Source organism: Hyposmocoma kahamanoa, unplaced genomic scaffold, assembly GCF_003589595.1.
Source record: "Hyposmocoma kahamanoa isolate Upper Pololo Valley unplaced genomic scaffold, ASM358959v1 190, whole genome shotgun sequence".
Classification (NCBI taxonomy): Eukaryota; Metazoa; Arthropoda; class Insecta; order Lepidoptera; family Cosmopterigidae; genus Hyposmocoma; species Hyposmocoma kahamanoa.
The window spans coordinates 4288870-4311805 of NW_020653718.1; the positions used below are offsets into that span (position 1 = coordinate 4288870).

At 36.6% G+C, this 22936-nt stretch overlaps 4 protein-coding genes across 5 annotated transcripts; 2 read left to right on the plus strand and 2 right to left on the minus strand.

Moving 5' to 3' along the window:
- Positions 1-2315: 2315 nt before the first annotated feature.
- On the plus strand, positions 2316-10470 carry LOC113226393 (pre-mRNA-splicing factor SPF27). 2 transcript variants are annotated; one of them, XM_026459004.1, is made up of 5 exons: positions 2316-2480; positions 2581-2744; positions 3375-3509; positions 9489-9642; positions 10311-10470. In XM_026459004.1, the coding sequence occupies exons 1-5, from the start codon at positions 2406-2408 to the stop codon at positions 10431-10433; spliced, it is 651 nt and encodes a 216-aa protein (XP_026314789.1). In that variant the 5' UTR covers positions 2316-2405; the 3' UTR covers positions 10434-10470. The 2 variants fall into 2 exon arrangements, with proteins under 2 accessions (XP_026314789.1, XP_026314788.1); XM_026459003.1 differs by having other exon boundaries at positions 2335-2480; positions 3375-3587; positions 10311-10466.
- A 1137-nt stretch (positions 10471-11607) lies between these two features.
- LOC113226390 (ubiquitin thioesterase otubain-like) lies at positions 11608-13520 on the plus strand. Its single transcript, XM_026458999.1, has 5 exons — positions 11608-11715; positions 11812-12111; positions 12335-12556; positions 12774-12884; positions 13384-13520. Exons 1-5 carry the CDS (start codon positions 11608-11610, stop codon positions 13468-13470), a joined length of 828 nt encoding a protein of 275 aa, XP_026314784.1. The 3' UTR covers positions 13471-13520.
- Positions 13521-13766: 246 nt separating this feature from the next.
- Positions 13767-17481, minus strand: LOC113226363 (putative E3 ubiquitin-protein ligase UBR7). Its single transcript, XM_026458962.1, has 2 exons — positions 17236-17481; positions 13767-15618 (listed from the first exon to the last, which is right to left on the minus strand). The coding sequence occupies exons 1-2, from the start codon at positions 17389-17391 to the stop codon at positions 13933-13935; spliced, it is 1842 nt and encodes a 613-aa protein (XP_026314747.1). The 5' UTR covers positions 17392-17481; the 3' UTR covers positions 13767-13932.
- A 2616-nt stretch (positions 17482-20097) lies between these two features.
- Positions 20098-21880, minus strand: LOC113226397 (radial spoke head protein 9 homolog). The gene is made up of 2 exons (XM_026459011.1): positions 21537-21880; positions 20098-20992 (listed from the first exon to the last, which is right to left on the minus strand). Exons 1-2 carry the CDS (start codon positions 21645-21647, stop codon positions 20285-20287), a joined length of 819 nt encoding a protein of 272 aa, XP_026314796.1. The 5' UTR covers positions 21648-21880; the 3' UTR covers positions 20098-20284.
- Between the last annotated feature and the right edge of the window lie 1056 nt (positions 21881-22936).

Genomic DNA, 22936 nt, shown 5'->3' on the forward strand with positions numbered 1-22936 from the left:
GACACTTTTCCCTCCAAAAGGCCCAGAGCGAATTTTTCGACCTACATGCTGCAGTCAGTGTTGCCAATGTCAATTGTTCAAAATCCCCAAAAATCACGGTTAATAGCCCAAAATTTGGGGAGAGCAAAGTTCAAGTTCCCCACATTTCCAATTTTCATTATTTATTACAAATACATCGCTTAAAAATATAATAAAGAATTAAGAAACTCAAATTGTACCATCTATTGACAACGTACACCTTACGGTTACTGTGAATGTATAGAGAATGTAAAATGTAAAGCAAATTATAAAATTAGATGACCTTCATTTTAATGACATTCAACATTAATAATCAGTTTAAAAAAAAAAACATTTTTGTTTGCCTTACAAAATTAAGTAACTTTTTAACTAACGTTAATTATTTGTTGCGCATTTGGTGACACTATGTTAATGTTAGAAATAATCAATGAGTAAATTAAGTTTCGACCTACATTTAATATTTAAAGTTGAGGAGTGGTAGGTTGTAGTGTGAAAGTACCAACTGCTCGTCTTTGTTTCTCAATAGTTGATTTCGTTTTTCTTCATACCGGAGACCGGGCAAAGCGGGAGAATGGATCGCGAAGTCCACACGCACCGACTGGTAATTTTACAATTGAGAACCAAGGGCTCTGATAATAATTCTATTTAAGCTGCTTGTTATTAATGCGAGGGAAGTGCGATGTTGAAAAACACATCAATATAGTTCATCACAGTGTTTCTAACAGTAATGATCAAACTAGCGATGCATCAGCATTCGATAGATTAAACAAAATAATAAAATGTTAGAATCCCCAGATTGTCCCCACATTTAGTTAGTGGCATGCCGGGAATACTTGGCACGCTAACCAACTATTACAGTTTTAAATATATATAATTAACCAATATGTAATTAACGGACTTAATTACATCACTAAATAAAGCCCTTTTGTTTGGAATTTGATTAGAATACAAATCGGAAGTAGTTTTAACTTTTGCAGCAACTGTGGCATAAGTTACATTACCTTTTATTTTCTCTTTTATTTCAGCAGCTTTTGCAACTTTTTGCGGACAAAGTGTTGAAACTGCTGTATGTGAGCCATTGCAGTTTACACATTTGACAGTGTCTCTGTTGTCACAGTCTTTGAAGAAGTGATTTCCTGTACAAATTGAACAGATTTGCTTACTTTTGCAGGACCCTCTGCTGTGGCAAAATTTGTAGCATGTCAAACATTGAAGGGCTTGATATACTGCTTCACATCAAACCAAATATGATCGAACATGACATGGTCAGGCGCTGTTAAACTTAAAAAATTATTAAGACTGTCGGTGTTGGAACCCAGGAGTCATCTGCGATTTGACTCCTATGATATCAGTCCCAGCCTTCAAGTTTTGTAATAAATCCCCTTCAGAAATATCAACAGGTGCTCGTAGTATGCCCTGGCTTTCGAGTTTCTTCGATTCTTGCTACACGACAGACTTCTTGCTAACCATTCGAATTTTGCCAGTGTCTTTTTGTTAAGCAAAAAGTTATTAGTGTCCTTCTTGTTGTTAAAAAATACCTTAACAAGTGCAGGTCTGACCTGTTTGACATAGAAAACACCGATGTAGTTTTCAAAACATTATTAACTTTGAGTAAATCCATTTTGTTATTTTGGCCATTGTTCGACGAAAGTAGGATTGTATACCCTTTCTTATCATTATCGGTGTAAATGTGGTTAGAATCTCTGAAAAGTCCTAGAGTTCGAGAAAAGTTTGCCGCCATTTTCGTGGGAGGAGATATTACGAAGCCACTTGTCTCATCGTTTTTCCTTCTTCCAGGACGGACGATGCCGTCACTGGAGACACTCATTTACCCAATTAGTAGTAACTGATGTGCAAGTAAATTCGACAGTAATTTGTAAATAAAAAGGGCTTAAACATTGACTTACAAATAAAAAGTCAATGGGCTTAAAAGTAATTTTTCAAAATTAATTAAAATAAAGCAAACTATTTTGAAGCTTGGCGCCCTTTTCTGACCTTGCCGTAGACAGAGAGATTTTGTCGAAAGAGAATAATTTTGACTTTTTTTTAATTTCGTGACATTTGTTTTTATTGTGTTATGTGCTGTTTGCATTAAATGTAATTTATTATGATTATAATGCGAAAAAAATAGATGAATTAATTGAAGACAGAAGATAATAGCACAGCAGTAATTATATAAGTATAATCATTGATAGTATAATTCTAGTGCCGGAAATAAATTTAACTGAAGTCCCAAAATAGAAAATGGCTGTATGGCGCATCAGTGCCTTTGCCTTTTCCAATGGAAAAAACAGTACCCAACAAAACAGTAGAAATAAGAGAAAAAAGTTTGTTTAAAAATTTGTTAATATAACTTTAGTTTTAGTTTAGCATTTAAGTGCATAAAAATGGCAGGCGAAGTTGTGGTGGATGCTCTACCGTACATTGATCAAGGTTACGATGATCCTGGAGTCAGAGAAGCGGTGAGAACAGAACCTAACCTATACATTTTAATAGGATTCATTAAATTAATGTTATATTATACGGTTTTCCTTGATTGTTTTTGTTTGGGATGTCGGTCAGGCCCTAGCAATGGTGGAAGAGGAGTGCAGGCGTTACAGACCGACTAAAAACTATTTAGAAAATGCTGGTCCCGAACCGAGCACAGCATTTGAAACCACGGCTATACAGAGAGAAATGGAACGAGTTCAGCAGCGATTACCCATGGAACCACTGTCTATGAAAAGGTAGAGTATCGTGCCTATAAAGTAAGTAATTGTTTTTGTCGGGTGATAATTTTATAGGTTGTATTAAAACCTTTTTTAGTTCGATAAATGAATTTTGGTAGGATTCGTAAAATTTCTTCCTCGTGACCTGTAGTTTTTTCACGCCATTTTCGCAAATTTTCCCCGAATTGCGCCACTACCCGTAATTGTTTTTAATTTATTTTAAAAATAGTAAAAAAATATTTTCATATAATTCTAGTGTTAATCGACAGATATTTCATTGCTCGTCACCTTTAAATATGTTGTGTTTCCTAATATAATGAATATACAAAGTGGTTAAGAGTTAAATTGTAAAACACTGAAAATTTCTTAGAAGTATTCAGAGTACTGGAAGTTTGCAAATAAAGTCCTCCTATTACAATCATAACTGTGGTCTAAACAAAAGCTACGTAAGTGCTCTTTTCGCTCATGTTATTTTTTTGCTAGCTTAATTGGTTCTTGAGGTTCATGTGTTGGTGGCTCCTAAAGTAAACAATTTAAAAAAACGGTGCACGTGGCGTGATGACGTAAGATCGCTCCTGAGTGTACAAATGATTATAATGACAGTGAATTTATTTGATAAGCTGACACCAGTCTTTTTAATGGTAACAGGTACGAGTTACCACCACCACCGGCTGGTCGGCTTGGCGAACCAGCTGCGTGGGCAGAAGCAGTCGATAACTCTCATGCCCAGCTCTCACATCAGGCTACCCGAGTGTTGAACTTGGAACTACAGCTGCAATATGGGTCTGAAGCTTGGAGATCATACCTTAACATGCTACAGGCGTTGGTCACTCGATCACAGAATGTGCATGCACAGCTCAGGTAATACCCTGTTAGAGCATCTCACTAACTGTATTATGTTATTGCAATATTGTGTGTGGTACAGATAAAAGTGTTTGTACAATAATCCAGTGTAACAAACTGTCAAATTCATTTAAATTCTCAGTGAATGATATGTTCTTGACATGTTTTGCCTGCTTTGATTCCTTTGAACTTTGATTCCCCAAAATTCGTATTAAAATAAGTACTGTAAGGAAAATCCCTAAATGGGTCACAAAAGGTTTGGGGGCGGGTCAGGGGCTGGTTAGGGGGTGTGTAAGGGGGTCGGTTAGGAAGCCGGTTAGGGGGCCTGTTTAGGGGCCGTTAGTGGGTCAGCTGGGGAGTCGGTTAGGGGTCTGTTAAGGGGTGGGAGAGGGCGTCGGTGAGTAGGTGGGTGAGCGGGTGAGTGGGTGGGTGAGCAGGTGGGAGAGCAGGTGTGTTAGGTTAGGGTGCGGGGTTGGGTTAGGGGTTGGGTTATGGGGTGGGTCACTCAAACAAAAACACAAACAAACACTGTGAAGTTCAGTGGCTGCTCGCCCAGCCCCCGCGGCGGATCTGATGGCAGGCTCTGCCGCAATACCTAACGCGCTTCCGCGCGGTTTCTGCGAAGAGAGTCTCTTGGAGCGCCCACCACGGGGCCACGTTCGGCCGCGGAGGATAGGACGAGCGACAACGACACACCGACATGTCTCTTCCCCCGCGGCCCCGCCGCCACCGCATCATCGAAAGCGGTGCAGCCCCGCCACAGTCGCGGAGGACAGGACGAGCGGCAACGACACACCGACACGTTTCTCCCCCGCGACCCTCCTCCCAACGCGCATCCGCGCGGTCCCGCTGACCAGGCGAGGCCCGCGCGGAACGCCCTCCTCCTCGGGCCAGCCTACCACCATCGGCCGGCCCCGTGGGTTCCTCTTAGCTTCAGCGTGGGATGAAATCACGAATGAATGTCACTCACCCCCTGACCCAACCCCTAACTCACCCCTTTTTTTTTCTTTCCGGGGGAAAATCCGTCATGGATACCACCGCGTCACGGGGAGGCGCGGTGGTTATGTGAGACTCCTGCATGGGACGGGGCTGTGGCCACGTGGTTTACGATCCACGGCCCCGCATGTCGGGAATACTTGGCATGCCAACCAACCCGTGAACCCTTGCCCAGTGAGTGACAAAGCCACCTAACTCACCCCCTAACCGAACCCCCAACCTACCCCCTAACCCAACCCCTCACCGACCCCCTAACCCACCTTCTAACCCACCCCCTTTTTTTTGATAACCCACCCCCTAACCCACCCCCTTACCCACACCCTAACTCACACCCTAACCCTTAATTGCGGTTCTTGCAACTGACAATTGATCAATCGTTAATTGCTGTTTCGCAATTGACAATTAATTAATTGTCAATCTTTAATTGCCAGGACAATTACATTTTGCCCAACACTGGTTTCAGACTGCCTAACGCTATTACACAAAGTTTAGATAAAAAAAGCATGCAACAGCTCTATTTTTTGAGCATTTGATTTTGTGTTTCATGATACTCTATTACAAAAGCTTGAGCGCTATGGCGTTCGAGACTTACCTCTGCTGTGGCTGGACTCTTTTTTGAAGAATAGAATGCAGTGTGTGAGAGTAGTGAGTGAAGTGCACGCACGCTATAGGTGATCATAATATTCAATCAATTTATAACTCGGAATACAAACATAATAAACTGGGTGTTCCACAGGGTGGTGTATTGGGTCCCTTATTGTTTATTCTGTACATTAATGATCTACTTAAAGTGACAGACCGTAACTGTGTATTATTTGCAGACGACTTATCCATTGTAGTGACATCTAATAAAAAATATGTAAACGAATATGAAAACGACATTAATGTTACTATAGAATCCGTAATGGAATGGCTTAATAACAATAATTTACATGTAAATCTGACAAAAACAAATTACATTCAGTTTGCTTTAAAGGGAAAATCACCAACAACTTAATCTAAATGTACATTATAAGAATCAAAAGATTTGTACAGCTGATAACAAAAAATGTTTAGGACTATGGCTGGACAAAAATCTTAATTATAACAGCCATATTGATAATCTATGTAACAGAATCAATAAATTTGTATATGTGTTAGACAGGCTGTCTAAAACAATACCTCGGGAAGTGGCTTTGTAAGCTTATCATGGTTATGTAGCGTCAGTTATTCGCTATGGAGTTATAATTTGGGGTAACAGTGCAACAATTGCTAAAGTTTGCATAGCACAAAAGAAATGTGTACGAGCGATTTGTGGTGTTGGTCCCTTGCTTAGTTGCAGGACTCTTTTTCCTAAACTGAGAATATTAACTATAGCCCATGTGTACACTTTAGAGTTATGTAAATTAGTGAAACAAAGACCAAATCTACTCAAAAGAGCAATAGTAGTAAATCCTAGAAGTACAAGGAAACCTGATAGACTGGTGCTAAACTATTGTCCACAGACATTGACCTATCAACAAATGGACGTCGGGTCTAATACAAAAACGACGAAAAAAATGTCCGAAGTTAACCTATATAAACGTAGTGACATGTAACGAAATATAAAAAAACAACATTTAATTTAAATTGTAACGTCATTGCAATACTGCCTAATTTTGCTTGCAACAATTTAAGGGCCCAAAAACACCATATTCAGCTTCTACTGGAAATTTAACAAAATGCACCATATTTAGCTTCGACTGAAAATTACTTGAACACAAGAGTAATGGAGTAGCCTTTATCGTAAATATTAATTAATTTTTATATAAATTATTATGTCGCATTTTGCACAATTCACTTAAAGAAATAATAAAGAGTTGGGCAGATACATATATACAAATATTCGTACAAATGTGAAAATAAGCTTGTACTATAAGAAATGTACCGATATTCCAACTAAACGTAAACTCAAATATCTGTAATTCCGAAAACCGATTTATAATAAAACCGTTACGCTTTCGAGTAATTTTGATGCTTTTCACAAATACAAAATTAGCTTTTGTTTTGTAATCTTCCTAAAAAATGCACTTGACATTATGAAAATTTAAGCTAACGTTATTTCGGGCAAATGTATTTTCTGACTTCTGATAGGTAATCCCAAGCCGTAAAACGAGTACAACAATATTTTGTTAGTTATTGCTAACGTTTAATAAAAAATCATTGTAAAAATAAGATTAAAATCAAAGTGACTCTATATTTCTTTGTTTTTTTTTTTAAGTTTATTAAGGCTTTGGCAAAGCCATCAGCCTAAACATGAAGTTTAATTATGTTTCTGTAAATATGGCCGCCACAAAGAGGATAGGCAATTTGAGGTGGCGTGATTGGATTGACTCGGGATTCCTTAAAACGGGCCGATAAAGGTATTTTAATTCGAGAATCGTATGATTTCGCGTTTTAATCTTCGATTAAGGCACAGTAGCACTATCCTATTCCACTTTAAACTAGATTTCACAAAATAAAAGTCAAAATAAAAACGACACTTTTCCCTCCAAAAGGTCCAGAGCGAATCCTTTCTTTGTTCTAAATATTTCAATCGCTTGTAGTTCGAACCATTGACTTACAATTATATGGACGTCGGGTCCGCGCTAAAAAGTGTCCGCACTTGTAAGGCGCTAAAATCGTATACAGAGCGCGACACTCCGCTTTAGTCTTCATTTATTCTACGGACAGCGCGATACTGCGATGACATAACAATTTAAATTTCGAATAGGTTGACTTGGGACATTTTTTTCGTGGTTTTTGTATTAGACCCGTCGTCCATTTATTTGTAAGTCAATGGTTCGAACAATTGAAAATGACCAAGAAGTTTATATAAGCTTCTTGAAATTGACGTAATGGGTCTCTTTCCATCTTTTGCACATGCAATGTGTAGAAAAAGGACAGTTAGCTTTTTAATTATTTTGTGTACTTTTGTAATTTATATTTACGATTCATTTCTATATAAATTAAATATTATAAAAATGTAGAAAATAACACTTTTAAATGAGAACTATGTTAACACAATATATTTGTTTAGTTAAAATATGATACAAAAGCCTGTTTGTATACTTTACTGCAGTAATTTTTACAAGTTATTATTAAATGGTACTGCATGAGTGACAACCGCGCTGTCAGTCGAACAAACGAAAACTGTTGCGCGACTAACGCTCTGTATGCGATTTTAACGCCCTATAGGTGCGGACACTTTTTAGCGTGAACCCGACGTCCATTTATTGATAGGTCAATGTCCACAGACTACATTATTTCAAAGAAATTGCTATAGCATGGGTGTTAAGATTTTTAATAAAATACCGAATAATTTGAAAGCATTGCCGACAAATCAAATGTGTAAAACACTAGAGAAATGGCTTTTGGAAAATTGTTTCTACAGCGTCAAAGAATTTTTAGAATATATTTAATAAATTGATAACACTGTGTTATATATTAGTGTTAATATTTTAGTGTAACGTAAGTTTAAATGTTTTCATGCCGATGGTCGGTGAGACGTGCTGCACCAATTATTAACTCATTTGTAAAACTTTTTTAACCGTATCTTATGCAAATAAAAGTCATTTCATTTGAAAATTGAAATTTTAAATATTATTTTTTTTTAAATACATGATACATTTTTTTCTAGATGAGGCGTAAACAAGCTTTTTATTTCATAGTTGGTATTCGGCCTATTCGGCCACTTTTTTTAAATTCGGTATTCGGCCGAATACCGAATATCACGCAACGAAAAGAAGCACATATAATTCTAAATCTATCATGTATTTTAATCACAAATTATTGCTTTAATACTTAAAATCCATCTGTGCCAGGTTGTGTAGAATGAAAACAATTTTTTCAGCATTGGTTTGTAACAAACAATTGCGCTTTTCCTCATCAACAATTCCTTCTTCTGAAAATAGCCTTTCACTATGAACACTACTGCCAGGAGACGATAGATAAATATTTTTGACAGGCTTGGATACTGCTTTGTGATTGCTGACCACCACTTGTGAGGCTCTGCCGTCCGATTCAGGCGAACAGTTTTCAAATAAAAATCAGTTTCATGTGCGATAGAACTTTTCTCCACATCCTCATCATTTTGCATATTATCTGTAGCGACTTCTTCAGAACAAGTCCAGAAACTGTCATGTATTGATTCTATCGTTTTGTCATTTTTCTACAAAAACTCCCCAACTCCCCAACCCCGTTACCTCCGTAGCAGCGCAATGAGACACGCGTGAAATGCACAAATCTTACGCCGAACATTCGGCCGCCGAATATTCCATCCTCAAGTTCGAATTTGAAAAACTTTTTCCACGCTAACATGCAAAAAACGTTTTTTAATACATTTGCGAAAAAACTACAATGAAAGTAAAATAAAACAGTATATTTTAGGGGCGCGGCGCGCAGCGGTCTCGCGTAATACTCGCCTCCGGTCATTGTTAATACTCCATCAGCCATCTTTATGGAAAATATTTCGGTATTTTTAAATGTAACCCGTTGTTTTATAAAACACCTATGCAATTTAAACAAATAAGATGTTTGTAAGTAAATATAAGTTTTAATGACGAATGACCTACGTCACAAAGCACATAAATATTAAATAAATATACAGCCTCTTTAGTTCTATGTTTAAGGGCCGTATTCCATAACTCTACTCAATGCTCAAGTCAGGATTTGAGTATGATTTGTAGCACTAGAAATCATACTCCAGTCCTTGCCATTAGGGTCGTATTTCCAGTGCTTGAAATCATACTCAAGTCCTAACTTGAGCATTGAGTAGAGTTCAGACTTGCAACAACAGTAAGTTTAAAAAAAATGGAAAAGTAAAAAGCACGAGCGAAAAATCCTCCTTTCGGCACGATTTGTAGTACGAAAAATACCACATTTTGAGCAACTGTATTAAAAAATAATATTTTTTTTATTTTCCAGGAAGCAGATAGCAGCAGTGAACTGGGAGCGCAAGAGGTCACAGACGGCAAGTGGCGCGCGGCTGCGCGCGCTGCGCCGCCGCTGGGCACAGCTCGTTTCGGACAACTACCGACTGGAGCGCGCCATCATGCAGTTAGAGATACAGTTGGAGAAGGTACGTGGGACTTGTCTAGCATGTGACTTGTTTAGTAGCAGTAGAGCTCCTTGTGAAAGAGTTCGTCGACGGAAGACTGCCACCTTGCCTATTTGTGCCGCCAAGCAGTGATGTCATCATTGCTGTGTTCCGGTTTTGAAGGGCAAGTGAAATTACATGCACATGGGCCTTGTTAACTTATGTCTCAAGGTGACGGGCGCAGTGACAGTGTCCCTTAGGTCTTTTCAATTGAAAGCTCTGAGTGCACTGCAACTGTTTTAGACAGGCGTGTAACTTACCGTCAGACGCACGACTTGTTCGTCTTGTCACGTGATATTATAAAAAAAGGTACGAGTGTTACCTGTTACATATGACACTGGTTATACACCGCACTATCGCATTGTATGCTGTAAAGTTATTTTTTTAGTATCTGTATAGGCATCCAGTTGCACTTAAAATTATTATATTTTTTAATTAGAAAGAGACATTTATGTGTAGATTATCACTTCACGCGTTAACACATAGAAGACAATTTATTCATAATCTAAAAATAATTATTATGCTAAAATATATTCTATTCTTTAAATCATTATTTTAATGTTCTTTTACATTCTAATTAAAATATAGAATTAGGTTAAAGTTTGTATTCGGTCATAAATGATATTTATGAAAGGTTTAAATTTTTACAGGCTAAAGGGCAAGCTGCGTCTGACGCGGCAGATCTGGATGCCATTAAACAATTGCCTGACAAACTCAACTCGGAGACGGAGAAGGAAGTGCAGAAGAAAATTGAAGACATGTTTGCTGATTAAACTCCTCGCAAAGACTTACTTATTATTTATAAGATTACTATTAAATTATTTTTAAAGTAACAAGATAAAGTTGTTGTTTACTTGTTCACCCTTTTTTCTAGAATGTATACAACAACAACATAAAATAAAGTTTGCCAAGTGTGAGATGAATTCATGCACGAAGTGTTGAAGGGAAGAGAAGTTATACTCGGGACCTTTTCTATCCTTTCGGCGGTTTAGGACCACAATGAGAAATGACCACAATTAAAAAGGACCACTTCTGAAATTGATCATTTCTTGAATTGACCATTTCTCGAATTGACCACTTCTTGAATTGACTTCTTGAATTGACCACTTCTTGAAATGACCATTTTATTTTTAGACCCTTTCACCAACTTAAGACCATGCCCAGACATTTATCTAAACAATTTACGTTTAGAGATATATTTTTATATTACGTTAATTTTTAACTATGCTTATAAAAAAAACAATTTATAATTAAAAAATAAAATGGTCATTTGAAGAAGTCGTCAATTCAAGAAATCGTTAATTCATGAAATGGACAATTTCAAAAGTGGTTATTTGAAGATAAGGTCATTTCTCATTGTGGTCCTAAACCGCCGAAAAGATTAAAATATCGTTTAGAAATATGCTAAGGACATTATATAATTTGGGTATACGTAAACCTTAGAGGATGGAAAAATAAATAGATGTAAACAAAGCTCTGAATTACACGTCACTACACCTAACTTTTTCATTATCTCATTTTGGAATATTTGGTTAACTAAACTATGTCAAATGATTCTAAAGAAAATTAACTGTGACCTATCGAAGTGAATAAAAACCTAAATTATACATTACTAGACAGACTTCTTCATTTCATATCTCATATTCAACGAAAATAACAAATAAAAAACTATTTTCCAGGATAGAAATTTCGGTTGCCTAAATTATGCCAAATGATTCTAAAGAAAAATTAACTGTGACCTACAGAAGTTTTTTAGCGAAATGCAAAGAGAAATAAGAAAAAAAAGATTTCTTCGTAATATGTGGACCTTTCCTTCGTAGTATGTGATGAAGAAAATTATGAATGCAATATCATTCGTTCACTTACAATATATTCATATGAACGCATCAATAACGTTTTCTGTTCGATTGTCATTTGTTTGTCGTCATCTGTCAATTTTATTTGAAAATGGCGGACGATGCATCGAGCAGTAGCGGTTGCGCCGGTAATTTAGTGGATAACTCAATAAATCAAGATGAGTTGATAATGAAACAGCAACGAGAAATAGAAAAAGAGGTGATTCATATGTTTCGGCTGGTCTGGTCCGTCTCCGAAAGTGAATTCCTTTCTACGCAGTCATAACAATGACATGGTGTTTGTTTGTTTTTTCAGATATCAGAGTCAATACCGCTTGTCGGAGAGCTGGAGGACTTGTCATCACTAGAAAAGGAATACAATGAAGATCCAGTGTACCTCGCAAAAGTAAAAGATCTCTCTTCTAAATATAAATATATAAGGAGGACACGGCCTGACGGGAACTGTTTTTTCCGAGCGTTTTCTTACGCTTATTTGGAGCACTTGCTCAGAGATAAGGCCGAGTACGAAAAGTTCTATGAAATAGCAAAGACCTCGAAGGATATTCTCGTTGCTTTAGGCTTCTCACAGTTTACAGTCGAAGATTTTTATGAGACGGTGAGTCCGCGATTTTTTAAGGTTATTTTGTTTTTTTCGCTATAATGTAAACTTACCGTGATGAGAGTTCATTGTTTTTTTTTGTGCACGCTTCACACTTGATTGTCGGCTATTTAACTGTGCTACAGTTAATATTATTTGTTTAATGTGTTTTCTTAAAATATAACAATATAATCTAGGTGCAACGACATAAATACAACTTTCAAAAACTATGTTGTTACAGTTCATGGAAGTTGTTAGCCGAGTGGGTGAGCAGGCTGCGGGTCAGCCAGACACATTGGAGGATGTTCGCACTGAGTTGCATGATAAATTCAACAAGCAGGGCTACTCTGACTACATTGTTGTATACCTGCGCCTTATCACCTCAGGCCAACTTCAGACACAACACGAGTTTTATCAGAATTTCATTGAGGGCCCCAGGACTGTGACCGAATTTTGTAGACAGGTTTGTATCTCGCTTGTGATTGCTGTCATATGTAATATGGAAAAGTATTTATTATTAGTTTACTGTATAAGATATTTTTTAGATGTTTAAAATAACAATTCACAGTAATACAATAGTTGAAAGAGAATCAAACTAGATCAGAGTTGTATGTTCTATTTCAAGTGAATTTGGTTGATTGTGTATTAATACTTTTTTATTAGATGCTTTTTTGTTGTAGGAAGTAGAGCCTATGTACAAGGAGTCTGACCACATCCACATCATAGCTCTGAGCAATGCTCTTAATGTTGGAGTTAGAGTCAAGTATATGGACCGCGGTGAAAGTAACCAGGTACACATTTTATACTTTATTAATAACAATCTGGAACTTCTATGACAAATATAAGTTAATACTTACTCAGCAATAAGTTATTATTGTTTCTATGTGGCTACAACCGATGTGTAGTTACTTGGATAGTTTTCTATATTAGTGACATGTAAGGACTATTGAAACATTTGAGAAGTTCATGTCCCTAGGAATATCTACCAAGTCTTTGCAAATAAGTGCTCTATCTTGTGGCAGGGTACAAGTTCAATGGCTGCTAAGGACACAGTAGAAAAGATACAGGTGCCTGGTAGTACCACTGAAAGTATGAGTTTTAACATGCTAAGCAGCCATGGTCATGGGAGTTTGAATGCTCTCAGCAACATTGAAAATAGTAATTTCAAGGTGCTCTACACTTCTTGTACTATAAAGTTTTTTTAAAAATACAGTAAATTGAGTACATAGACAATCAATGTTACAGAGAAGGCTTGGATTTTTTGACATCAAATTTATGTTCTGCTCACAGGTAATAGCACATGACTTCCCAGAGGGTACGAAGCCACTGGTGCACTTGTTGTACCGGCCTGGCCACTACGACATCTTGTACAAGTGATTGCCCTATGACCGCTCTTATTTATAATACATTGTGATGATGCTGATACCCATAAAATGATGTTTTATTTCCTTTGCTTTCTTGATCATCTCCATTATTTGTGGCAGCCCTGGCCCATCTCCCACAGAAAAATTGAAGGAAGTCTATTACAATTTTTGTTAACCATTGAAAAGGCACTAATTTACAGTAATCCATTCATAAATTAAAAAACAGCAAAATGGAGAGATTAGTAAGTAGATTGTAATGAGCAAAAAAAAGTTAATAGATGAGGGTGTGAAAACAAAAGCATTCATTACATAAAATATATTGGATCACTTCAGTAACAAGGTTTTCTTGTGAAATATGAACCTACCCTAACCCTAAAGTAATACAGCACTGGAAATTAATGCAATCTAATATTATAATCAATAACTTAAATATTGTAAGATGCAATAGGTTAATAAAATACTAAAAAATTGAAACTTATCGACAGAAATACACGCCATCAGGCTCGCGCTTTGGCTTCATACCAGCAAAGAAGGCCTTTATGTCCTCCTCTTTCACAATTTCCCGCCTATCCTTGAAGCTCTTCAAAAAATCAAGCAACTTGTCCCTCATCTTGTTGTACTCGGTTAAAGCATTTATTTGCTGCACTCTATCTAAAGATGAAAGTGCTTGTAGGCCTTTCTCATATTGTGATGACGGTCCCTCGGCATTCTCCTTTCCTAATGCTTCATAAGCTGTTACTGTGTCATCTTGGTCAATTAAGAACAAAACTCCTAGGTCTTTATACATAGAAATGCACTCTCCACAGGTGCACAATTTTTGCCGGAATGTAGCAGGCCAGAAAGTGGCGCCTTTGAACATCCTTTTTACTCCTCGAGGTCTGACGCATGGCTTAGTGTCTTCTAGTTTTTGTTTCTTAACTATGTGATTGTCTGTTTCTTCTGCTTCAAGCTTCCTCTTATTGTCAAGTATGTTTCCTTCATCTTTATCATTGGGAACTGCATCTGTTGCGTCGTTTTCACAATTAGCTTCCATTGAATTTGTAGAGTCTTGTTTTGTCATTTCAAGACACTCTGAAAAATCTTCATTGTCTGTTTCTTTCACTTTTTCTGCTACATTAGCTGTTACTTCTTCTGGTTCGGGAATGTCTATGTCTCCTAAAATTTCCCTTTCTCCTGCTTCACTCGTTGACACGTTACTAGAATTTGAAATGTCATTGTCTCCTGAAATCTCTTCTTTTTCTGTTGTGCTCAATGGAATTTTATTTAGTTCAGGAATGTCATTACCATCTGAAGAGTCTACATTGTCTCCAGTATCAGCATCCATTTTGTGCTCTGTGTTTATCTCAGATTCAGTTTTTTGTTCCTTTTCTGGAAGTGACTTTTCAACTGTGTTATCATCAGCAGCAGATTCTATTTCATTTTCATTATCAGGTTTAACCGAAGATTCCTGTTTTTTGTTTTCATCTTCCACTTCAGATTCCTGGTCTTTATTTAAAATTTGTGATTCAGATTCCTGTTCTTTGTTTTCAGCTTCTTCCTCAGTACTTTTAGTTTCTTTACTGGACTCAACAATACCTTCAGTTTCTGTTGTTGCTTCATTTGCAATTTGTTCTTTATGCAAATCTCCATTGACTTTTGTGTCCTCAAAAGTGACATCTAGGTCAGGGTCAGTAACAACTATCTCTTTGTCAACAATATTTATAATAATGTCACTATAGTCATGTAAAAAGTCATTGTCTTCCATGCATGCTTTGCATACCATTTCAGCATATTGATCATTGTTAGGAACTGTGGCTTCTAAGTGGTTTTCATGGAGCCAATCTTCACAGATGACACATTGGATCATTTCTTCTTCCTCTGTAGCTTCTGGGTCAGGGTAAGGCCGGTGACAAATACAGTAGACTCCACTGAAGTTCTGATTGTAGCGGTTATCATAGTTCAAATCAGTTTTCTCCGAAGTAAAAGTGCAGATTTGAGAGCCGAACTTAGGGTTGCCACAGTCACAGCGGAAATTTCTCTTAGTGTAGAGTTCAATAAGCTCATGGTTCTCATGACAATGGAGACTGCATGCGAGGCAGACGCCAGCTCTCTTTGTCTCATCCATTTTTGCCTCAGGGCAGCAAGTCAGACACGCATAGATGGCCTGACGCTTTACATAACCCTGTAACAAAAAAATATTATTTATAACTTGATGCATAGACATTGCACTGCCACTGCTTTAAGAAAAAGAGGCAGTCATTGACCCTAATTTTGTGTAAAAGATAATAATCACTCAAGACAAAGCATAGCCAGGCAAGTTGAGCTGTCCAGAGCCTAGGGAATTGAGAACCTATTAGACTATGCAGTATTCAAAGCCCTAGTTGAGTCAGCCACAGAATTCAGAGTATTGAGGGCACTTTGTCACCTTGCAGTAATCAATGCCACCTCATCTATCTGTGGATTGAGTAATTAGAAAAATGTCACCAAAAAAGGGGTCATGTTACCTTTTATGGATACAAAAATGTTGTGAAGAACGAAAACGATGGCTACAGCATCTGGGATGAACAACAGGCAGTCAAATCCAGAGATGTCACTTTCTGTCCAGTTAACGATTCCAATGACAGTAACTGATCTACCAAGGGAAATTACTCCACATTTGCCTAGCAAAGAGGCAAAGGTCATTCCAGAAATGTCAGGTCAAGATATAGAGGGCGATATCTTTCCAAATGACGTTCTCTCTCAGAATAACGTCATAGAAGATTCCCCTGGATTGCTAGAACAACGACTCAGTGAATCTGAACTTGCTCTGGAGAGTGTATAGCAGTACCCATGGATGAATCTTGATTACTTGAATTCATGACAATGAAGGAGAGCAATTATTGCATTCCTAAGAATATGAAGTAATTGAATCTGAAGTTAGACCCAGATACAATTTGAGAAATAGAGGCACACTCAAACCACCGGAACGTTTTAAGTATTTTGTCTGTTTTTTTAACTCAGAAAAATTTCCAGGGATATACAGAGAAGCTATGAAAGGAGAAGATAAAGATGAATGGTTTAAAGCTATGCAGAGTGAGATGAGATCTCTGGAAGGGAACAGTGTATGGACTCTGTGTCAGCTACCACAAAGTAGTAAAGCGCTACCATGCAAATGGATTTTTATAATTAAAAGAAATCCAGATGGGACAGTAGTGAAGGGATTTAAACAAAAAAAGGTCTTGATTACGAAGAGAGCATTGTATTTCCTTGTAATGGTAACTTGAGTTATTTTTATTTTGTGGGACGGAAAAGGCTGTCAACAAACCTTTTCTTCCGGTCTTTACAATCTGCGTTGTACCGATTTGTGTCACTATTTTACATAATGTTCGTGTAATACTAATATGCATGGAAATTGGTAAAAAAACATTGTAATCTGGTTTTCTTATATTTTTGCGTATGGGAATGTAATATGTCACGTGTATCGTACGCGAGTTGAAATTGTAGTCATTGTAGCAGAATTGTCGAACGTTTAGCAACCCTCTGAATCCAACGTGGTTTATAGTCGTACCGTAAGATTCCCCACAACTATAATCTATAGAGGGGATCCTGAATGTCTAATTAAATAGGATCTTTGAGAGTACGTCGTAAACTAAATACGTAGAGGAATACTCGGTACTTAAACCTTTGATCAAAATTCTTCACAAATTGAACTGTTTCATACTGTTGAAATCACAAACGTCAAACCGCGACGACGCGCTTGCCTATTAGCCAGCCATTTTGTTGGTCATAACTCTATTATGTTAATGCAAGGTGGGTTTACCTTGGAATAAGTGCAGTTTTTATCGTCTGACGCCCCCAGCACAGCATTCGCATCTTCTTCGAAATCCTGTTGTTCTTGTAAAACGTCCATCATTGTCACAACTTTTTCGCCGTCACACTCCAACATGTCGGCGTCTTTAACTCCATTAGCAGCCATTTGATAACTGTTTTGATACAAAATCGCAGAGAATTTGTACACTCTGATGATTATCAAAACCGAAAGTACGAAAGCCGGTTACTAATCGGCGGCAATTATTTTTTTGACTACAGCAGTCAGCCAAAAAGTAAAATGAGTTGAATGAATGGATGATACTGAATGAATGATTTGTATTGGTGTTGCCAATGTTCAGACAGAATTGCCGCCTAGAGGCATCCATTAACCAAATCATCAACAGTTTTGAGACCATTAGCCGCGAACTAAACACTATAGTCTGTTCTGTATATATCAAGTAGAAATCTTCGAAATATACGTGAAAGTGTTACTAATTCGATTTGTTGAGGATTGCTTTAGAATTTTAACCAAACAGGTTTGCTTACTTTTTGTTCAAAATGGATTGGAACAGACTATAGCGTTTAGTTCGTGGCCAATGGTGTTAAAACTGTTTTGGATGATGATGATTTGGTTCAAAATTTGGATGAAAATTAGGATTGCGATTTTATCACAATTATATTAAACATTTTTAAAACTACGGGATTTGTTACGTTTTAGTCATAATGGTACCTATCGTTTTCAAAAATACGAATACACAATGTAGTTGCAATCTAACACCGCGTTTACACTATCGTCGATTGTTTCGACGAATGTTTCGTTTCTCGTTCTCGTCACTTTCATAACGAAAATATAACATTTAGAAAGTAAAACGAAAACACTTTACGTTCATAGTGTTACATATAAAGTTACATATTGGTTTAAATAAGTTTTTTCTTGAGAGTAACGATTGAACGTTTTTTGGAATATCACTGTCATCTACACAAAGGTCCTTCATTTCTGTCACAAGTATTAGACGATGAAAACGGTACTGAACACTGGTGAAAATGGTATGTCGTATGTCGATTGTTTCTTCGGTACAATGAGGACATTTATCATTTTGAAGGTTCCTAATCTCTTTAGGTGAGCAGGAATTCTGCAGTGGCCAAATCTCATTCTATTGATGGCAGTTATCTGCTTTCGTGAGTCTAGATTCGTTTTATTCCGCCAAGGTTCAGTATCTTCAGTCTTTGAACCGTCTGTATACATAGTGTATAGAGACTTGTTTTCAAGAAATTGTAGTAGCTCACGTTGGTTGTCAACTTTTTGAATAAGTAGTGTTGCCACGTTGCCCAAGGAGGAAGTAGTTAAACTTTAAGTAAAAAAGTTGCTAGATTCCAAGAAATTAATTTTGGGTAAAATTGCTTAAAGTGGCTGAACAAAAATATAATTATGGGATTGCGTTTATAACACATATTTTTCTTAATTTTACAAATTATAAATCGAAAAAATAATTATAATCAGTATCAATCAAATCATTATCATCTTGTGATATTGAAGATTAAGCTTTATTTTCCTTATTTTTCCAATTTTTTACTTTTCTTACTAAAAGAGCTAAAAGATTTAACTATCAAATATTTTGTTTTGTACCTAATAATTTCGTAAATCTGAATAAATCTATATAGCTAAAAACTGGCTACAGTGGCAACACTAACTGTGAAAGTGAAAATACAATAATTGTTTATAATGCATTGGCTCAGTTCATAAGGAACAATGTTATTAAAATTTAGATTATTATTTATCCACTTAACATTATTTTCAGCTATTACCATCTCATTTCCACTTCATAATTTCCGTCCTTCATTGTTTAAATTTACCTATAATATACTACCTACCCCATCTTGTTAATCACCGTACCAAAATTCCGTTTGCTTTTATTTTTATTCCGCGATTTCCTTTCCCCGTTTTTAAATTCCTATTAATATCCAAAACCCCAAATCAAAGTTCCACAACAACAACAACAACTGCGACGACAATGATATCCTGAAGCCTCAAGAAGGAAGAAAGTATTGGAAGAATTATCAAAAATTGGCAACTCAATCGCAATTGCATATGGCCAAATGCTGGATGCCATAGTGCCAGGAAATAAGAAAAAAAAAGTTACTTCGCGTCGTCTGTCGTATCTAACTTCGCGACACTACTCGTGCCTAACTTCGCGATAGCGAAGTGACCGTTTACACATGGGTGTCGTGCTTCGCATCGCTATTTGCATCGCCTATCGCACGAATGTGAGAACACGGCTAATGTAACACACGAGCGCCTGTGCCGCCAGTTGTAAACTTTTTTGTATGTGTTTTGCTAGCTCGGGCGGCAACAACTTCAGTTTTATTCGGTTACTAGCCTCAAATTTTTTTTTATATAAATAAATACATAGCCTTAGAATAATAACGCACGTAGCTATATAAAAAAAAACACCAGGAGTTTATATTTTTCACTGATTGTAGTTTGTTTACTTTTCTCTGAAATAAATGTATACTTTTTTAAAACAGCAACACGTTTTTGAATACAACACATGTACCTACCTATTTAAATTTGAACTATTCTAAATCTAAACAATGATATTATACTTGTAAATTCTAAACATATTTTCGAAAATGTTTCAACGTTTACATTTCAATTGCACTGGACTATACGTTTAATTTGCGATTTATAATAATCTCAGTACAGAGTACTAAAAAAACCGACTTCAAAATTTCGTGGAATTACATCTATGTATTTGTCAAGTTTTATTGAAATCGATTACCGGAAAGTACCCTAGTACATTATAGTACCTAATATTTTTTTTTTCTATTCCTTCCAGTAGGTATTATTATGGAGTTAGAAGATCGGGAATGCTGTGTGTACCTACTGTTGTATTCGAGTGTCAGGTTAATATTGCTGTTTAAGAATGTTGTTCAATTACTTTCACTCTGACGTCTTCAAGTGTATAAGACATTACGAAGTTGTAAACTCCTAGGTATGAATTAATGAAAACAACTATTTATTGAATAGAAATAGATTAAAAAATCCATAATTAAGTAAATTATAGAAGAAATGGTACATCTAAATTCTTGCGTCCGTTTCCTACATAGAGGAACCCTGCATCAGGAGATCGTACTTTGTGAAAGTAAGACATGCCTGGCCAATACAAGCTTTTCAAATAAGCTATAGCTCCGTTTTGTTCCATGCTTAGATTCCAGCAACCACTTGGGATGTCCTGATCAATGGAGTCTAGGAAGTCCATGCTGTAGCTATAATCCTGACGTGTGAGAAGATTTGTATTCCAGCGATGTTGCGCAATGCGAATATGGTAGTAATTCTTTTGTTGTTTCGCCTCCAAGGAGTCCAAACCGTAATAATTTGGATTTATAACAATGGTACCGTCCGGTTGTTTGATTAGCTGGCCTCGGGCGCATATCTCAGCTTCTTCGCTAATGTTACCAATTGTTGCTGCCAAACGATTTTCTTCCTTCATCTCTTTGCATTTATCCGGGTTCCCATCCTCTAGTTCCTCGTCCAGTACCTTTATTTTCAACGACGGGTCGCCGCGGAAGGGGTAAGTGGTAATCAGGGAAAGTTGCTTATATTTCTTTTTGGCTTTGGGCAGCAGTCCCCAGAACATGAAATCATGTGTGTAGAAATACTTCCTGTCGTGAACGGCATCGTTGTAAATACCCACTGCGATGTGATAGTCAGAATCGATGGCGTAGATTTGACCCCAGTACTGCATGCTAGAAAAGTGGTTTTCCACCTACGAAAATTTAATAATAGTTAAGAAATAAACTTTCGTTAAAGATAAAGGAATTATGTTAAATGTCCCCCAGTACGGAACACCAATGTTAGACTCGACTTTTCTAGACCCACAAAGTACGTGAAATTCTGATTAACACTGTGCGGTATTCAGTTTATGAAATCTCTACTTTCACAGTAAGTACTAGCTAATAATCAATGTCCGTACCTACTCGACATCCTATGGACCACGCACTAAACTGAAAGCGTGTTATTTAAAAAATACACAATTAGAAGATTTGTAAACGGTCTTATATCGAGTTCTTAGGTTTTCGCGATTGTTACACATAGGAAATGAAACTATTTTTCCGGATTTAAATCGCGTATATTTGTTTTTTCAAACAAACCGACGTTTCGGGCCCTTTACAGGTCCCATGGTCACGGTTGACTGTCTTATATTTCCATAACGTTGAAATAATATACACATATAATGAAAGTTTGTTAGCATTAGTTAAAAATATATGATAATTTTAAAAAGATAAATTAATATGTAAATATTGACAAACCTGCAGCTGCGTGAGCGAGTTCTGCAGTCGTGAGATAAGTTCGGCGGTGAGCATCATTCCGTTCACGTTTACCAACTCCCGGTACTCCCATAGCTTGTGGATGTTCGTCATTATTCCAAACAAAACAGATATTTGCAGTTCTTAACTCTCAAAGTTCCATTAGTAATTGGAAAACACAGAATTCCAATATGTATTTCAATAGCATCTAAACGAGTTGTGACGGGAATAGGAATAGATATCATGAAACACACGTGTCAAAATATTATTATTTTCTCTCTGTGGCTTCGGTATACTCAAAAAAGTTTGTGGTACTCTTTAGTTACAAATCCAAGTTCATTGCCTTGGACACGGTGGAGCCCTTGTAAAGAGACTTATTGGAAGCGACTCTCCAGTGTAATCGAATCTTCAAAATCTCGATCACTGTAGGAAAGTGGCCTGCTTATCGGTTTTCTATCGGATATATTTCACAGAGTGTACGTTGGAATTTTTAATTTAATTCTACTCATACCTACATTGCTCTCCTCAACAGACTCGCCTCTGATGTCATTGATTTGCCCCCCAATCGCTAGAAGCACTGTTTTGTTTTTTCATTCCTAATCGTCACTTGCATTTGGCCAAGCATGCGAGCGTCTATATTACCTGTAGCAGGAAAAATTAGTAACAAATCATTGACCTACCAACAAATGGACATCGAGTCTAATACAAAAACCACGAAAAAAATGTCCGAGGTTAACCTATACAAGCGTAGTGATATGTACCGAAATATAAAAAACTAAAACATTTAATTTAAATTGTAACGTCATTGCAGTACTGCCTAAATTTGCTTACAACAATTTAAGGGCCCAAAAACACCATATTCAGCTTCTACTGGAAACTTAACAAAATGCACCATATTTAGCTTCGACTGAAAATTACTTGAACACAAGAGTAATGGAATACCTTTCTCGTAAATATGAATTAATTTTTTTATATATATTATTATGTCGAATTTTGTATAAATTCACTTGAAGGTATAATAAAGAGTTGGGCAGATACATACATACAATGATTACTACAAATGTGAAAATAAGCGTATACTATAAGAAATGTACCGATATTCCAACTAAACGTAAACTCAAATATCCGTAATTCCGATTTATAACAAAACCGTTACGCTTTCGAGTAATTGTGATGCTTTTTACATAGACAAAATTAGCTCTTGATTTTGTAATCTTCGTAAAAACACATTATGAAAATTCGAGCCAATGTTATTTCGGGCAAATGTATTTTCTGACTTTTGATAGGTAATCCCAAGCCGTAAAATACAAACAATATTTTGTTAGTTTTTGCTAACGTTTAATAAAAAATCATTTAAAATAATTTTAATCCTATTTGATTAAAATGACCAAGAAGTTTATATA

What these genes read in the sequence shown, in the direction of transcription:
- LOC113226393 (XM_026459003.1), top strand. Translation starts at nt 2,406, where the DNA reads ATGGCAGGCGAAGTTGTGGTGGATGCTCTACCGTACATTGATCAAGGT. An exon ending in ATCCTGGAGTCAGAGAAGCG is followed by an intron (nt 2,481 to 2,580) that starts GTGAGAACAGAA and finishes GATGTCGGTCAG; the next exon opens with GCCCTAGCAATGGTGGAAGA. An exon ending in GAACCACTGTCTATGAAAAG is followed by an intron (nt 2,745 to 3,374) that starts GTAGAGTATCGT and finishes TAATGGTAACAG; the next exon opens with GTACGAGTTACCACCACCAC.
- LOC113226390 (XM_026458999.1), top strand. Translation starts at nt 11,608, where the DNA reads ATGGCGGACGATGCATCGAGCAGTAGCGGTTGCGCCGGTAATTTAGTG. An exon ending in TGACCGAATTTTGTAGACAG is followed by an intron (nt 12,557 to 12,773) that starts GTTTGTATCTCG and finishes TTTTTGTTGTAG; the next exon opens with GAAGTAGAGCCTATGTACAA. An exon ending in ACCGCGGTGAAAGTAACCAG is followed by an intron (nt 12,885 to 13,383) that starts GTACACATTTTA and finishes TTCTGCTCACAG; the next exon opens with GTAATAGCACATGACTTCCC.
- LOC113226363 (XM_026458962.1), bottom strand. Translation starts at nt 17,391, where the DNA reads ATGGCTGCTAATGGAGTTAAAGACGCCGACATGTTGGAGTGTGACGGC. An exon ending in AAAACTGCACTTATTCCAAG is followed by an intron (nt 15,619 to 17,235) that starts GTAAACCCACCT and finishes TTTTTGTTACAG; the next exon opens with GGTTATGTAAAGCGTCAGGC.
- LOC113226397 (XM_026459011.1), bottom strand. Translation starts at nt 21,647, where the DNA reads ATGACGAACATCCACAAGCTATGGGAGTACCGGGAGTTGGTAAACGTG. An exon ending in ACTCGCTCACGCAGCTGCAG is followed by an intron (nt 20,993 to 21,536) that starts GTTTGTCAATAT and finishes AAATTTTCGTAG; the next exon opens with GTGGAAAACCACTTTTCTAG.